Raw genomic sequence first — 17,883 nt, forward strand, 5'->3', positions numbered from 1 at the left:
CCAGGGACAGCCACAGTTTCCCTGAGCACCCTGTGCCAGGGCCTGCCCACCCTCACAAGGAACAAATCATTGCATATCTCTAACCTGAATTTCCCCTCTTTCACGTTGACCCCACTGCTCCTTGTCCTGTGCTAAGTTTTGAATGCGTTGACCCAAAGGCAGCCCCAGATACCTCAGTGCCCCGAGGGGAGGCCACCAGGGCACCCAGTTGTCATCGAGGTGGTGGCAAATGACAAAAAAGCTGGGAGTTCCTGCTCCATCCCCCCAGAGAGGGCAGGCTCTGAAGGTTCACCCCAGCACCTCCTGCCTTGGAGCCGTCTCACACACCTGCTCTGAGCACAGCTGTGCAAGCCACAGGTTCCAAGGGGAGAAACGGTGCTTCTCCCAGGGAGCAAAATGCAAGGCTCATTCCATCCTGCTCTTGGATAGGGACAGGTATTTCCTGAGTGCAGCCACCCTCCCTGGCAGGACAGGGAGCAGAGGATGCACTGGGTCCCTTCTCCCTCTCTGCCAGCGCTGCCCACTAAGTTATGATACTGCAGAGAAAAAAAGGAAAAAAAAAAAAAGAAAAGAAAAATAATTTGGTGTTCAACCTAATCAGACTTGGACCAAATCTCAGCTCAAACCAAGGTTAAATAGGCCTGTTCTAAGGTAGGATTTATATAGCAATTACAGTAATGGAAACTGAGCTTTATAATTCTTATACTGCCTAAAATTCTGCTGTGTCATATGCATCTGCAGAGCCCGAGGAATGTGCTGCTCGGAGAGCACTGCAGTCCTGAAAGCAGCCATTCAAATGGATCATGGAGAGTTATTGGAGCACGTGGATGGCCGAGATTTTTATGAAGCACAAAGAGTTATAATCAGAAATCCTGGGAAAAGCAAGGAGCTGGTATCTGAGACAAGCAGTATTTTTATTTTTTTAATACTTTATTTTGTTGGGAACATTGGGAACTAGATCTCCATCAGACACGGTGCAAACAGCATTGAGAGTGTCCTTTTTCTCCTTGGATTTCTTCCCCTTTGCTGCAGTCTCAGATCCACAGCGCAAAATGCATCTTGGCCAGGCAGAATCCTCGCAGCCACTTTCCAGTTCGCTCCTGTTGTGCAAGGAAAAATACCGGTGCGCTAAGTCTGCGCTGTGATAAAGAACAACTCGGGAAGATTTGGGGATCTGATAGGGGGTTTGGCTCCACCTTCAGGAAGCAGAAGGCAGAGAGACAACGCGGGGTTGAGTTTCAGACTCTTCCCGCAGAATCTGGAGGCTGACATCGTTCCTGCCCCCCAAATCTCTGCTCGGATTTATCACAAAGTCCCTGAGCTGATGCCGTGACATTTCTACAGGAGCCATGCAGCTCTCAAGAGTCCACCTCCTCCTGCAAGAACTTGAAGAATTGGGGCAGGATGTCCAAAGGGAGACGATACTTGGACAAAAAGCAACAAAAAGCAACAAAAAGCAGCTTTAAGGTGACAAAAAGTTGGGCTGCATGGGATGCCACAGAAGTGCATCAAGCACCAGTAGCCATTGACACTGTCAGTGCTGAGTTCCCCTGCAGAATGTGATTTTTCTCTTATAATTCACAGAGATTAGGGAGGTTCTCTGGGTATCACAGATGGATTGAGAGGAAGAAAGTGGGAAGAGTCTTGATCATATTTCAGTCTAGCAAAACACTTAAGCATATGCCTAAAGTTGAGCTATTTTTTCTCCTCAGATTCAGGCAGAAGACGCAAACAGAACAATCTCTTATATTTCACTTTTTGGCAGACTCTGTTGCTGAACCCAGAACAAGGTAGCTGGTTGGAGAGCCTGTTTTAAATGAATTTAAATGGTGCATTTTTTAAAAAAGCCACACAGTGACCACTTAGAATAATGAAAATGGCAGAGTAGTTAGGGATGACACTGAGTTTGAAAGTCTGTATGATGCATTACTGAAATAATCAGCAATCACACAATTAGCAACAGTCCTGTGAGGCAGTGGAAATGCATGGTCTTGCCTCTGGAATTCCCCCAGCTGGGTGCTTGAGCACCTAACTTTATTGTATTTAACATCGCTTTCAGGAGGAAGCAGGTTTGAAAAGTGCAGAGCAAGCAGCAGTGGAGAGATGGCCTAAACACCTAATGAATCTAAAAATAAAAAAACCTCAAAAACACTGAGAGGAGATGGGAGCAGACTGAATAGACAGAGCTGTGCAAGCAAATATAACTGAATATACTCCTGAGGAACAAAGGAAACAATCCTTGATGGGGTGACAACAGATGTTCTCCGAAAAAAATTCTAAGGGAGCATTTCAAACACAAAGACCTTCCTGTGGAGCTGAGAAGTTTTACTGGCAGACATACAGGAATACATCTTTGGAAACAGAGGAAAAGCTAACATTTAAGGTGTTATCAGGTCCTGAAAGCAGCAGTGATATCTTCATGTAATAATTGGTGGGTGATGTTGGAGAGGGAAACGGTGGGAATAGCAAAATGGTGTCACAGGAAGCTGCTGTAGCGGAGTTGTGGTTTCAATCCCGGGAGGAATAACCAGTTTGTTCTAAAAAATCTCTATGAAAAGGAGCTCTAGACACAAGTGAGAGATGTCCAGGTGAGCCCAGCTGAAGGAATGCAACCCAGAGTCATTTATTAGTGCAGTCAGCACACTGAAGTGCCCCCACTTTGCCACTGCAGGAGCGAATGCCCAAGGCTGGATGTTTCTCCCAACTACAGCTTCCTCAGGCCATGGTCAAGCACGTTGCAGAGAATCTTAAATTGGTCATTACAAAAAAAGGAGGGGAAATAGGACAGCTTGCAGAGTAATTTTTGAAATTACTGAACTGTACTGGTAGTTTGGGAAGATCTGGGTTTAATGCCTGGCCTGAATCTGCAGCATCTTCAGTGAACAGTTTTATCTGAGTTTTTAAAGGCTGGGCACCTCAAACTCTTGTTTTAAACTCTGGCCATTACTTTTTATGTTCTTCAGTTTTACAGATACAGCATAATACTTCTCTGCCTAGTTGGAATGTTGAAAGGATTCCTGACTATCTGCAAGGCCAGCAGATATCATTCTATCTGGGAACGAGGCAGGAGGACAACATAGTACATTGTCTAATTATTTTCATTGCTTTGCAACTGTTTTGGGGAAAACAACCCCGAGAGAAGATTATTCCAGTGCAATCAGAACTACAGAAAGACTGGGATGGACAACTTGATTGACAGGAGAAAGCTGAAGCAGGCAGCAACACAAAAAATCATCATTGGACAGACATTTTGATAAATATTACTGCAGCCAATTCATTATTAACACAGTGGGACAGCTTTACATCTTGCATCACACTTTTCACAGCCCTTATGGTAAACATGCCATATCTGACAATTACAAGATGAAAACAAAGACCTCACTAACTGTCTCCTGGCCCTGCAGCATTCTCTGCTTGCTCAGTTAACCCTCTCTCCACTTCAGCTGTGCAGCTAAACGAGCAGATAGAAACATATTATACATACATTAACATTTATTGTGTGTTCCTATAGGGATCACAACCACGGCAGCAGCCCATGAAGTTCCCAAAGGATAAGCAATCCGTGGCACTCATTCCTAAAAGGCTTCCCAGCCATGGGAGAGGGTTGTGGCTGAGGTGGGAAACTGTCAGGACAAGAGAGAGGAACAGGGGAATCCCTGCTGAGGGGAAGTCACCCATGGCTGTGTCCTGGCTGCGGTGGCCAGAGCGGGGCAGCCCCAGCGTGAGCAGCCCTGGGTCCCAACCCAGGCTCCAGCAGGGATGGATCCCACAGCAGGGATGGATCCCACAGCAGGGATGGATCCCACAGCAGGGGAGGATCCCACAGCAGGGATGGATCCCACAGCAGGAATGGATCCCACAGCAGGAACGGATCCCACAGCAGGGATGGATCACACAGCAGGGATGGATCCCACAGCAGGGATGGATCCCACAGCAGGGATGGATCCCACAGCAGAGGAGGATCCCACAGCAGGGGAGGATCCCACAGCAGGAATGGATCCCACAGCAGGGATGGATCCCACAGCAGGGGAGGATCCCAGAGCAGGAATGGATCCCACAGCTCTGATTTCCTGGACTGGCTGACACCTCTTCTCTTCCTACACAAAGGCTGAAGTTGGAGCAGCAGCTCTTTCTCTCTGCTGGCTGCTTGGCTTCTGGGATTAGCAATCTCACACACCTCAGAACTAAAATCGTATTTTCATCTGATTCACACAGAACAGCTCCTGGAATTTTTTTTACGGATAACGAACCTGGATTGCTGAAATCACCAAGTCAAGCCCTCTGCTACTTGTACACCTGGAGACACATTTTAGAATGCAATCTTGTGTGACAAGTCACCCAAGGCTATTTTTTTTATTATAACACCCATGACATCTTCCTATTTTCACAGCTTCATTATCAGCTTCAGGGCTGGAAAAACCAAAAGCAGACAAGTCACAGGATGATCTTAGGCAGATTTTATTTGATTCAAACATTTATTTTCCATCCACTTCCTGTCTGTTTTTCAAAGTATTCCAGGGAACAAAACTGATGAGCACAAAGAGCATTCAGTGAGAGAGAGAGCAAAGGGAGACAGAACAAATATCAGGCAAAGGAATGGAGCTGACAGAGTGTTCTTGTCTCTTTGAAGCCACAAGGAAAATGCATGGTAGGAAGGATTCCAAAACCACATCTTTCTTGCGTGAAGGAAAGAATTAACGTTAAGCACAAAGTATTCCTTGTGGTTTATTCTCATTATGTGACATGTCAGGTTATGCTGATTTGGGGGAAAAAAACAGGATTTCTTTACAAAGCTTTCTGTGCACTGGGCTCAAGGTGGGTTAAAAAAGAGCCCAAACCTCACAAATTGTGCTTTCATAAATCCACTCTGGAATCTCATTTTTTGGGAATTCCCTTAAAAATACAGTTTGTGGATGTATTAATAATAGGTTGAAAGTTTCTGCAAAACAAAAGAATAGCCCTAATTTTAATAAAAAAAAAAAAATAAAATTACACTGAAGCCTCTATGGTGTGGGTTTCTCCCTCGGTGCCAGTTTTCATTAGAAGGTGAAGAGAATGCTTAAAATTGGTCAAATAGCATGAAGATTTTGTTGACATGTTTTCTGTCTGTGTGTACTTATTTCTCCTGAAAGGAACATCCAGTGAAATCCTGGTTGTCCAAAAGACTTTGGTCAAACAGCTTTGAAAGACACTGAATTTATTGCGCTGAAACACAACTGACCCAAAATAAGAGCATTTCAAGGGCTTTAGTAGTACAAAGAATTCACTCTTTTGACACTCTGTAGCTGTAAAACACACATACTAATTTATTTTCAGGAAAAAAAAGGGTATTTACTTCACTATGGATGGTTGTAAGAGAGGAAAGAAAAATTCAAAATCAGCAGAACAATAATTTCCTTTTCTAATCTCAGGGCACCCCAACATCCACGCTCCTTTTTTATGAAGTGTCTTCTACAGTTCTATTTTTTATGCATCCATATTTCTACTGTTCATCAGCACTTGACCAAATTTTGCAACTTGGCCAAAATTTAAAGAAATAATTGTTTCAATTAACAGAAGTTCAAACCAGCCTAAGATTTAGGGATCTTTGGGTTTTAACAGGATGGAAAAAAAGGCAATTTGTGTTGTCAGGGATATTTAATTTCCAAATTGTCACATGAACAGACCCCCAAGTGTAATCCTGGCCCATCCATGCTAAAACTCTTACCAATTTCAATGGAATAAATATCATATATTTATTAGCATATTTATTAGGAACAACTCTCTCTGCAGCTCTCTGTAACGTTCTAAATGACATCAGTGCAAATTGCAACAGTCTGCACACAGATATAACTGAGCAACAAACCGTCTGCTCCCAGCAACAGAGCAGTCCCAAAGTTCCACCTTTTGAGGTAAACTTGTTCACGTGAGGAACTTCCACATTTTATCATCTTTGTTCACCGAGCATTTAATGTTCCATCCTGACGAGGGCTGATCAGTAAATCCTCAGCAATTCCAGAGGACCACTGGATCCAGCTGTAAAAACAAGCTGCACCTATGGATTTGTGCCACTCCCTGGCAGAGTCAGGGATATTAGGGATAGGTCTGCATTTTCCTGAAGGTTGCATTGGTGATGGTGAGCCGGGTCAGCCTGGCCCCGTAATAATCGATGATGTAACTGGAGCCGTCGGAAGGGCCAACGATCTGCAACGAAAAAAAAAGAACCAAGACTTTTCAATATGAAGTGAAATATATACTTTGTGCTAATGTCTCAATTACTGCTAATTTTCCCATCATAAAATTAGTCATGCTTAATTAGTCAAACAGAAACTAGATTTATTTTGAAGTTATGCTGCAGTTTAACTGTTTTAGCGAGTGCTGTCTCAGAAGGAACATTTCCCCTGGGCTTCTAATCAACCAAATTACACAGCCAGGCACTGGGACTCGGCTAATCCGGTGAGGATTTGAGGCACAAAACCAGCCTAACAAATGAGTGGGCTCCAAACCACTTTTCCTGAACAAAGGAGGGTCGGCAGCAGAGAATTAGGCTAATGACAAGTGTCTTTGAAATACTGAACAGGTAAGGAATGAAGAGGAGGAGGAAAGATCATGGAGCTTTTGTTCTGGAAGTGCTAAATTGATGTGGAATCACCAGGGAGATCAACAAGGAGAGATGAAAGATACTCTCAACTGGATCTGTAAGTGCTCTGAGGCAAGATCACTGCAACAGCAGAGAAGGAATTTGAGAATGCACACAAAAGACAGATATAAAGTGCACAATTTTAAAATATTTTCCTACAAACCCATAGAAACAACTCCCATATCCACAATGGATTTTGAGCTCATCACAGCCGATTTGCAATTCATGCTAAATGGCTGCGCTGTTGAATAAAACAATTTGGCAATTTCATGATGTCACAAGATGTCACTCCAGCTGGGGATTTAACCCTCCTGAATCCCTCAGTCACAGCTCTCAGCTGATGTGGGACTTGAATTTGGAAAATGGAAGTGGCAATGTCTTCTTTCTTCAGCAGAAAGCACAGGCAAACACAGAACTTGAGGATTCTGGGAACAGCAGGACATCCCATGCAGAGTCCAGCACTGCCTTATGTAAAGGGATTCTGACCACCTGAATTTTATGGTGCTATAGCTTCCAAGCTATTCATTGTAAGTATTTATAGATGGCTAATCTAAGTTATAATTCCAACAGCAAATATATTGATATTTTGTGTCTATATTCTACAACATCAATCTACAAACAGAGCCAAAATAAATGCCTCGATTTTTCAATATCCAATGGTTCTTAAGGCCAAAATGTTAACAAAGTGTTAGTAATCAAATCAAAGCTTTAAAAAACACAGATTTGCATCTTGTTTTGAAAGCCTGACTTACCTGCATTGAAATAAGTATGAAATCAATTAGGCTCCCAATTCCACAAAACCCTACAGTGCAGAACTTTAACAAACCTAAAAAAGAAAAGTAAAATTTAATGCAGCTTTAAGCAATCCCTGGGATTTCATCACTGGTAGCAATCACATCCAAACTCTCCCCTCATCCCACAGAATATGTGTTTATATATATTTACATCTATCTAGAAGCAGACCTAAAGTTAAACTTCTTTAATTATTAGGGAAAAAACAAACCACATATTCATATTTCTACATCCTGAATGCACTATAAAGATTTTAAATATTAACAATTTTTTTTTTTAACATCTAAATATTCTTAAGGAAAGGCAAAAGTTGTTAATCAGGTTACTGAAATATTCCTTTCACTGAGACACAGACAGAAAGATGCAAAATTTACTTGTGAATACAAAAAGATCTTCTACCACTTCACGAGTTGCAGCACATAGTGATTTGATTTTCAGAACATGAAACTTTGGAAAACAATCCTTTGTATAATTTTTATATTCTTGCTGAAATATTAATTTATTTTGAATATATATAAAATACATATAATACTTCTTTTTAACTGGTATTCAAAAATGTTGGTTTTATACAAATAAATGAAAGATTAATGGAAAATATATGGGAATAACAACTGACAGATTAATGCTTTATTGGAAGCTGTGCTGCAAGGCAGACTTCATTTGGAAAATGCCTTCAGAATTTTATTTTTTTTTTAATATCAACAGTTTCTTGTACAATGAATGTAATCCAGAGAGAACTACATGTATTATGAGTATTATTTCAGGGAGAGATTTTGGTTCATCCCCTTCCTCCAAAGCACCAACATGACCCACAAAGCACCTCCTATCCCCCAGGGCTGTTTGTGGGGCTGCATATGGGGCAGAGGAGAGGAGGAACTGCATCCACTCTGCAGGAAGAGCATCCCACTGCCTGGATTTGTCTCTCATGGAAGAAAAGTCCATGTGCACCCTTCCCTGTGAGGCCCTGGCACAGGTGCCCAGAGAAGCTGTGGCTGCCCCTGGATCCCTGGCAGTGCCCAGGTTGGATGGAGCTCTGCACAACCTGATCCAGTGAAGATGTCCCTGCCCATGGAACATGCCAGCTGGGATTTTAGGAGCCCAGCAGATTTCTTACCACTGTGGAAGCTCCACTTTACTTAAGGAACTGGATAGAGGAGAACTGTTTCTGAACCTGGCATTTATTTCTGGAGTGCAGGGTAAAGTTGGTTTTTTTCTTCCTCCTCACTTCCCTCCCTACAAGCAGATCACACTGAGAAAATAAACTGCTCTAAAGCACAGAGGGAAAAAACTGTTGTTCTACAGCAATAACTCCTGGTTTGGTTCACAGTGTGTGGGAGAGGAAGAGGTTGCCTTCCTGATTTCTTTATACTCAATAGCTTGTTTGTATTTGTGTGCTCTTTAAACAAAAGAGAAGGGAAAAAAATAAACCAAAGAGCATTTACAGTCTTCATTACACTTGCATAAAAGATTTCAATGCTATTAACCTTTCTTAACCATTTTTTGCCAAGGCAGAGATGACCTAAGAAATCCCTAATCAGCCACTGTGAAGTAATCCAATGGGTTGATTTTTATTCTTTTCTACTCTTAACCTATTTGCTTTTGCCCTCTTTACCTTTCAAAAGATTGAAAATTTGGTTTTGGAAGAGTTTTATTTTAAATATTAATTTGGCTACTGGCTACAGTATAATCCAGTAGAGTTAAAGCATTAGCCATAAAGAACTTCTACAAAAGAATTAAGGATTTATGAATCTATATTGCCCCAATATAGTAAAAAAAAAAAAAACAAAAACCGCAAATTATTATTCCAAATCCAGTGGTACAACTAAATAATGCACCTTATTGACTGCTTTCAAAAATGTATCTTTCTGTGACACAGATGGACAAAGTAAATGCTAATTATAGAATCTCAGGGATAAAAGACATGGATGCTAATCAAGATTATAGAGAAGGGACAGATAATGTCATTAAAAAGAGTTGGCATTTAATGGGCAGAAACTCAAAATTTCTGGCTGAAGTGACAGCAACACATACAGCTTTTTCCACATCACTGCTCCATCCTATCTATACTTAAATTCACTCCCTTTGTCCAGCTCAGAAACAAGGCCAGTGAAAGCAGTTCTGTCATAAGAAGGTATTTCCATTACTTAAAAGCCAGTGGCACCATCATCCTGGGAATGAGGTCCTAAAAACCAGAGAGAGGTTTTATTAGAAGTCCCAGCTTCTGCAGAATTGTTATTATTGCTATGAGTTATCCTGAAGGTGTGCATTTGCCAGAATAAATTCCATCTCTCAAAACACCAGGTTTACTGTAAAATTTGTCCACTTTTTTCCTGATGAAGTCAAGTCTCGTTTAAGGCTGGCACGTGAGGCAAAGCCACTTCTGCTCCAGTGCCTCACAAAAAATGCTGTGGTAAAACATCAATGCAAAGCAAAACTTTTGAGTAGCAATAACTATGTTTGCTTATTAGGATTTTATCTACTGGACACTACATCTCCATTTGTCACCACTCCAACAGAAAAGCAGGCTGAGGATAATGCAGCATTTTATCTCACTTGACCATGAAGTAAGGATTATAGTTTTAAATATTAAAACTGTGACTGTCAGCCTTCATTACTCAAAATACGAGTATACACATACAAGTCAGTCAAAAGATTTACCTCAAAGAAAAAATTAAGGCATAACCTTACCTAATGCAGGATATCCTAGATAAAATCTATCTGCTCCCAACCATCCAAGAAATAAGGACAGAGCAACTGCCACTTTGTAGGAGTATCCATTTCTGCCAAAAGAAACAAGCAATGTAGATAATGACTGCAAAATATATCCACTCATACTTTTGACTGTTAAAGTAGTGACTCATTTTCCTGCTGCTCCAGTTTTAAAAAAACAACAGACTTGTTATTTATCTTCAATTAACGGCCATGGAATTGATAATGTTAAGCTTTCAAACTGGGAAGGCATCCTCCATAAAGGAACTTCAGCTGCTGCAACTCAAGTGTACTCTTGCAGAATACAGATTATTCTGAAACTAAATGATGATTTCTTGTCAAGACATAATTCAGTTGCTGATCCATCCCCAGCTTCACAGAGCACTTCCTAACAGTTCAGCCCTACTGAGACAAGCCCAGGAAGGCAGGAGGTGTGTGAATACTGTCTGCAGGCATTAGTCTCACACGCAGCCAAATGGAGAGGAACAGGCAGGTGAGATGTCAGCAGAGACAGTAATTGCCACGAGATCTGAAGGAGAAATGAACCATGGCCACTGGCTGAAGAAACTGCAGGAAGGATTCAACAAAAAGAGTAAGTCATGGATTCACTCATTACACTGTAAATGGCACAAAATCACAATGAAAAGAACTGTTGACAGTACAAAGATGCACAGGGGCAGAGAGGCGCTCTCAAGTTAAGCTTCCCATGGTTAGTCATACAAAATAAACAGATAGAACAGACTTTTTCAGATTTATCCTAATTGGAACCATTCTTGCCAACAGCTGGAGCGACGCAGCCACCAAACCACCTGTTAGTGCAGTCCCTGCTGGAGAACTTTGCACTAATAAGGAAGCTACAAACATATCACTCTCAGTGCTGGAATTGCTGCCTTGGCGAACAGCGAGCTCCTGAACAGCAAACCCAAATGTAATTAGAACTAAAAAATATTCAATAATTCACTGTTTTGATACGTGCACTACTACGTGCCAGCAATTATTTAATAGGCCCAAATTAAACTCTTGGTTGACAGTTGAATAAAACAGTCTCAAAAAGACAGTAGCTGACAAAAGTCCAAGCACTTTTATTAAGCATTTTCAATGCCAAGTAGAGAACTACCTTTTTTTGCTTATTATCTAAATTTACTGACTTTAAAACCTAATGGCAACATTAAGTGATTAAACCATGACTCTTACCTCAGTATTTGTTACTTGGTGTTTATTAGCAACACAGAACACACAGGGCATTCCTGGAACCTAATGTAACGTAAATTATCATCTTTAGAACTGTCTTGTTTCCACTGTAAAGAACACTAATGGATTTATTTAAAACTTGAGGTAAACTGTTGGAAATTGTTTATCAACTACAAAGTGTCAACAGCCCTCCAAGGACACTAAAGCATAAAAAGAGCTGTTACATAAAAAATGGGAACATGGTTTAATTTTGCTCCTGATCACAACTAGTAATAAACTGAGCCCTTGCTTATGCACTGAGATGCTTCTGGAAGCACAACAGCTCCTGCAACTTCATCAACATCAAACTGACGGGCAGAAGAAATCCAGTATGAAGCATGAGAACACTGTAACAAACAAGGCTGCATCCACTCTGGTGTTTCCTTTGCCTTACTCCTTCAGATAAAAACATGCACAGAGTAAACCAGTGAGTAGGAAAATGACACATCCCAGGCGTCTGAAGGAATTTCTACAATTGGGTAAAAGATGTGATTTCTCGTCAGTTCCTCTTTTGTTTTTCTCTTGCTCCTCAGCTTCATCCAACCTATATTTTTTCTGCACGCATTTCTTCCAGCTGCCATGGTACAAACTTTTCCTCCCAGCTCTTCCACAGCAGTTGACAAGAGCAGGTGCTGCTGTAGGTTGCTCTTTCAGGGTCACTTGGCTCTCCTCAAAGACCTGTCCACACTGAACCTCATGAATTTCACAGAGAATCCTTCCATGGCCTTTTTCCCTGGAATGCCAACACTTGAAAGTGGACATTTCAACTCTGCAGTATCAGGGCCTGCACATATTAAGCAAAATATATGATAGATGCCAATCTGAGGGATTCTAGAATTTGGCCAAAAAATGAGATCTACCTCCAAAACATCAGATTAAAGCCAATCCTAAGCAATCTTGACTCCCAGTACTTCTTTGTTGGATCAAACTTACAAGCTTTCCCTTGAATTATTACTAGGGTAACTGAACTTGAACACATCCACTCACACAAACATGTAACATCTCCTGGTCTTGCTCTAAAATAACCAGATCCCAGAACTTAGCCAAAACTAAATTACAGTTTTGGCTAAGGACAACTTGCTGATTTGTCCTTCACAAAAGCTGGGGATAAAGACTGGGACTATGCTGGGACTATCCTGCCATGGGAAGATGCCTTTTCAAAATAATTTCTTGCTAAATGATGTTATGTGCTGTTATTTCTATAGTTACAGTTTCTACCAAAACTCAGTACAATGCTGGAAAATCTCCAAAAAGCAGTAGAAAAGGCAAGGCTATTGTTGTAATAATAAGCTGGAGACTCCTGCTTAAAACAATATTTCTAACACTTAGGTAACATTCAAAGTGCCTCATAAAAGGTCTATCAGTGACTGGACCACTTTTTAAATAAGTGTACAGATGAAGGATGGTGATATTAATCTTGCTGCCATTTTTTACTGGTTTTAAGACATAATGAAGGACATACTTGTGTAACTCTATCTACATCCACAGTTGTATTTTATTGGAATTTTCAGTGCAAAAAGGGCTCTATTCTCTTTCAGACATACCAGCAGTTGTGGGGCTGGAAAAATCAGAGCAAGTTCTTTTGGCAGTGTAACCATTGATGATTCATTATAAATAACAGTCATAATCAAGTAACAGATACTGTAAGAAGAACAATATTTCTCTACCTACTAGAGCTGGATTTTAATAAATAAATGTAAAGAAAAGCTACCTTTAAAAGGTGTTTGTAGAAAACATACTAAAACAAAAATACATGTATACCAAAAAACCTCCAAACGTAAGAATTACCATCTAATCTAAAGAGGAAGCAATTTCATTAAACTAGTATAGCTCATCTTCTCCTCAGCCCCCATCACAGATGGGACTGAAACACAATTGTTTCTGGACAAAAATGTGACTGACGTCTACTTTGCTGGCATTTAAATTTGATTAGATGTAATAATATGTTTTCTTCAGTTTGCTGAGCTTTGACTGCTGAGAAGACTAAATACAGAGAAAATATTTATGAAACTAAGAGGCAGAGCTGTACTTCTGAGTTAGGCAAATTACTGAGCAGCAAGTAGCACATCAGAGTTATCTGCCCACTAGAGTGATAGGGAGTAGCCAGTATTACTTGAGTTTTTATTTCCAAAGATTCCAGTAGGACAAAAGAGAAAGGTTCCAGTGTGAATCCCAGAAAAAGAGGAAACAAATGGTAGTGACAGGTGCTGGCTGAACATTAGCACTGGCCAGTTGGAACATTTATTGGTATCCAGAGCTCTCCATCGCTCACAATGTGCTTTAGAAAAATGAGGTCCATCACTCATGTACCAGAAACAGGCTCTTAAAAGACACAGTGGGTTGGATTAAACAGAAAAGTTGCTTCAAAATAGAGAACAGTTTCTCTTATAGATTTTGGGGGCAACTGCAGAGATCCTGAAGCTCCCCTAAAATTCATGCATAATAGAACTTCAGCTGCAGCTTTAAACTGGCATGAAGCACTGAGCAGCACAGCCCTGTCCAGCCCTCCTTTGTCCTCTCTGTTTTATCCTTGAGTCACCCTCATCCCTGCGCTGGCACGAGCACTTGAAGCCACTGTACTGTGACTCAAAGTGGGGAACTGATCCAAGGCAGCTCCAACCCAGGGCAGCTCCCTGATGTCCTGGGGTCTGTCAGGGAAGGGGATGGAGGGTGCCCCCAACAGCTCCTTGCAGCAACCGTGCTGATTTTAAGCACACGTGAAATGTGGCCTCAGCATTTGCAGCAAAATTTTGCCAAGCGTTAAGTACGGAGTAAAGCAAAGGTAAAGGAATAAGGTTAAGCAAAGAAACAAACATAACTAACAACAAAAAAAAATGTACGGACAGACAGATTTCCCTACAAACATGCACATTTAGAGCAACTTGGTCTAGTGGAAGGTGTCCCTGGCCATGGCAGGGGGATGGAATGAAACCAACCCAACCCTTGCCATGACCCTGTGTTGAATCCTTTAGTGTTTATTAGAGGATTAACTACAGGGCAAAATGTGCATGGTTCTGTTTGACTTCTATTTTCCTTCTGCCAACACATCATACAATTTTGGACAAACTTCAGGTTTTCAAAACCAAAGAGTACTCACACATTGCGACACTCAATGGGCTTGTAAAATCCAACTTCATGTCCCGTGAAGACTTTCTCTATGCCAAGGTGATCTTTGCAAGTAATATTTGGTGCTGGCAGACATTGAACTGAGGACAAAAAATTATTTGATATTAAGTGGTAACTGACATTCAGAGCAGTTTTCTGACAACACAAGTGAAGCAAATTAAGTTCTACTGTGCAAGGGTTTTGATAGAAAGCACAGTTCACACACAATTACTTGTTTAAAAATATTCTTTAAGCCAGTCCTGTAGTTTTTCCTTGCTACATTTTAAGCAAAATATACAAACTTAATTGCTGCCCCAATTCTGTTGTAATTTCCACTCTGGCTTCAATATGAGTCAATGAGAAATCTGAAGCTGACAGAGAGAACATTTTCATCATGAGAACAGTCAAATATTGGAACAAGTTGCCCAGAGAAGTCATGCCATCACCATCCCTGGAGGTTTTCAAGGTCTGACTGCACAAAGCCCTGAGCAACCTGGTTGGAATTCTGTGCCAACACTGCTTTGAGCAGGAGGTTGGACTATGCAACTTCCTGAGGGGTCTTTCTACCCAAATTATTCCATTATTCTTGACTCTTCCGAGAATCAAAGTGGAAATCACAGCTGAAAGTCACACCTGCTCAAGTTTGCAATATATTACCAGAATATTAGTCACTCTCCAATGCTGTAGTATGCTGTTTTAAAAGGAAAAAATTCAGTCCTTTACCCACTTTCTATCAGCTTTCAGTACTTGTAAGTCCTGTTGGTTAATTCCAACAAAACTGCAAGCCAGGTTTAACATTCTTTCCAGATTTTCCAGTAATGCAAACAGGCAAGAAAGGGATTTTTTAAATGTCTACCCATATTGTATATGAACAAAAAATAAAATAGGATTTGAGTTATGTGTGGACTTAATTGCTATAAAATCTTACATGGATTTTATACCCCATCCCTGGAAGTGTCCAAGGCCAGGTTGGACAGGGCTTGGAGCAGCCTGGATAGTGAAAGGTGTCCCTGCCCATGGCAGGGGTGGCACTGGATGAGGTTTAAGGTCCCTTCCAACCCAAACTGTTCTGTGATTCCATGATTTTAAAACGGGGTGCACACAAAGAGAACTTGCTGTGCTATCAAACACAGACCATTTATTTCAATGCTTGAGAACATCAAAGAAGTTAAGCACAGGTAGGAAACTAAGTAATCAATTTATAAATTTTTCTTTTGTACCCTTAAGTATGTCAGAACTGAACATCAAATAAATGTGTTTTCAAAATAGAGCCTCATGCACCAAAACCTGGTGATGATGGAAGGCACTATGTTGCCTTAAGAAAAAAAACTTTAAAATGAAAAGATTTTGAAGGCTGTTCTGTTGCGTGTCAATTTTTTTAATAATTATATGCAAAATCAGTATGACAGGAATGGTTTGTTTTAATCACAGTAGTGCAGGACAGAGCCTAAAGGGTGTAACATATATTGGAGAGATTTACCAGAAACCTCACTTACAAAAGTACCAATCAGAGACAGTGTATTTATTCATTTTTAGTAAAGCACCCAATCCACACAAGTGTTTTGGGCTTTCAGACTAATAATATTACTAATCCCATCTTTTATAAAGCTCATCAAGTAGATACACAAATGTGTAAATTGAACACTTCCTTGAAAAAACGTAGTTAATCAATATATAAGTTAGAAATCCTTACCATATGCTGTGTGATTTGTGCAATTCATTGGTTCTTGTGTGCTATTGTCTATTTTAGGCTCATCACACATATATGTTCAGGTAATTGAGGAAAACAGTTTTCATATCAAACACTACAACAGGTTTAACAGTAATTTATTCCACCCTCCTTAAACCCTGAGGATTTAAGATGCACCTTGATGTTGGTGCCTACCCATCCCCCAAAAGAGGAGCAGCACATTACCATGCAGCAAATCTGCTAATCCAATTTAATACACCAATATATCGCATAAGCCCCACATTTAATTAGTGCTGCAGTCAGCACTACCTAAAGGAACTACAATATTTATCAGTCACAGCCTCTGTATTTGGAGGCAACAAGGTAGCACATGCCTCATCTGGTCTTGTTCCCTTATTTAAATACCACAGTGCCTTGAAATGGAGGCATTTGGTTGAGAAAATTCAATCTTTGGGAACGCACAAAATTCAACACATAAAAATGAGCATCTGAAACGCCAGGAATATGGTGCAGGAACAAACTGAGCACGAACCGACTTCCAGAGGTCTCAACTCCCACAGCCAAGTAAAGCAGGAGATGAAGCAAGCTTTTCCAAGATTTGCTTTCCTGACACTTTTGATCATCAAAAACTGTCAGCTGCCATCAACCAACATGTTCTGGGGAGGGCAAGAGGTGCCTTGGAGAGCCAAGAGCCTCACACCTGCTCCTCAGAGCTGTGTAGGGCACAGAAACACATTATTTCCTGATAAAATGTCAAAGTCTCCATGTCTCGCAAATAATAGATAAGGTGGAGTGATGTCAGAGCAGGCTCTCTCATCCCATGGTAATCTCTTTGAAGGACACCCCAAGCATGCGCTGGGGCACACACAGTACCGCCAGAAATCACAAAATTAATTAGGTTGGAAAAGCCCTCTGAGACCATCGAGTCCAACCTGTGATTGATGCCCACCTTGTCACCCAGATCAGAGCACTGAGTGCCACAATCAGCCGTTCTTTGAACACCTCAGGGATGGGGACTCCACCACATCCCTGGGCAGCCCCTTCCAATGTCTAATCACCCTTTTTGTGAAGAAATTCCTCCTCATGTCCAACCTGAACATCCCCTAATGCAGCTTGAGGCCGTGTCCTCAATTCCCGCACGCCGAGGAGCCCTGTCCCGCTCCTGCCTACCGAGACCTCCCCGGGGCTCCGAACCTGAGGCTTTCCATGAACCCCCTGCCCTGCCCGGCACCTCACGGTCCCCACCGCCCCTTCCCCTCCCCACAAGCGGTGCCCCCCCCCTCACACCGGGCCCATCGCCACAACAACCAGCCCCGATCCGACCCCGGCCCCGCTCAGGATATTGCCCCAGCCGCAGCTCCTCGCATTTGAGCGGCGGCTCCGAGCCCGCTGCTCCCTCCAGGGCCGCAAACCAGAGGAGAAGCAGGACCAGCACCTCAGCCGCGCCGCTCCGGGCGGCCATGACGGGACCGCCGCCGCCGTCAGCTGACCTGGGGAGGAGCGGAGCGGCCCCGCCGCGGGGAGAGCCCGCTCTGGCTGCGGGAAGAAACGGAGGGGGATGCCGAGATGTTCGTGGCTTGCTAAGGGTACGGGTTAGGCTTTTTGAGGGGCTTAAGGGTTTTTTTTTTGGGGGGGGGGGAACCTCATTAAATATGGCGGGCGAGGCCGCGCTGAGGGCAGAGCGCGCCCTCACTCAAGATGGCGCTCGCAGGGCCCGGCGCTGAGACGGGCGGGGTCG

General features: G+C 42.0%; 1 protein-coding gene across 1 annotated transcript; it reads right to left on the reverse strand.

The window, feature by feature from the left end:
• Positions 1-4,442: 4,442 nt before the first annotated feature.
• Positions 4,443-17,618, reverse strand: TM2D1 (TM2 domain containing 1). Its single transcript, XM_058842853.1, has 6 exons — positions 17,485-17,618; positions 16,149-16,218; positions 14,448-14,556; positions 10,100-10,191; positions 7,372-7,445; positions 4,443-6,183 (listed from the first exon to the last, which is right to left on the reverse strand). Exons 1-6 carry the CDS (start codon positions 17,605-17,607, stop codon positions 6,073-6,075), a joined length of 579 nt encoding a protein of 192 aa, XP_058698836.1. The 5' UTR covers positions 17,608-17,618; the 3' UTR covers positions 4,443-6,072.
• Positions 17,619-17,883: the final 265 nt, after the last annotated feature.

This window comes from Poecile atricapillus, chromosome 7 (assembly GCF_030490865.1).
Source record: "Poecile atricapillus isolate bPoeAtr1 chromosome 7, bPoeAtr1.hap1, whole genome shotgun sequence".
In the NCBI taxonomy this organism is placed as follows: domain Eukaryota; kingdom Metazoa; phylum Chordata; class Aves; order Passeriformes; family Paridae; genus Poecile; species Poecile atricapillus.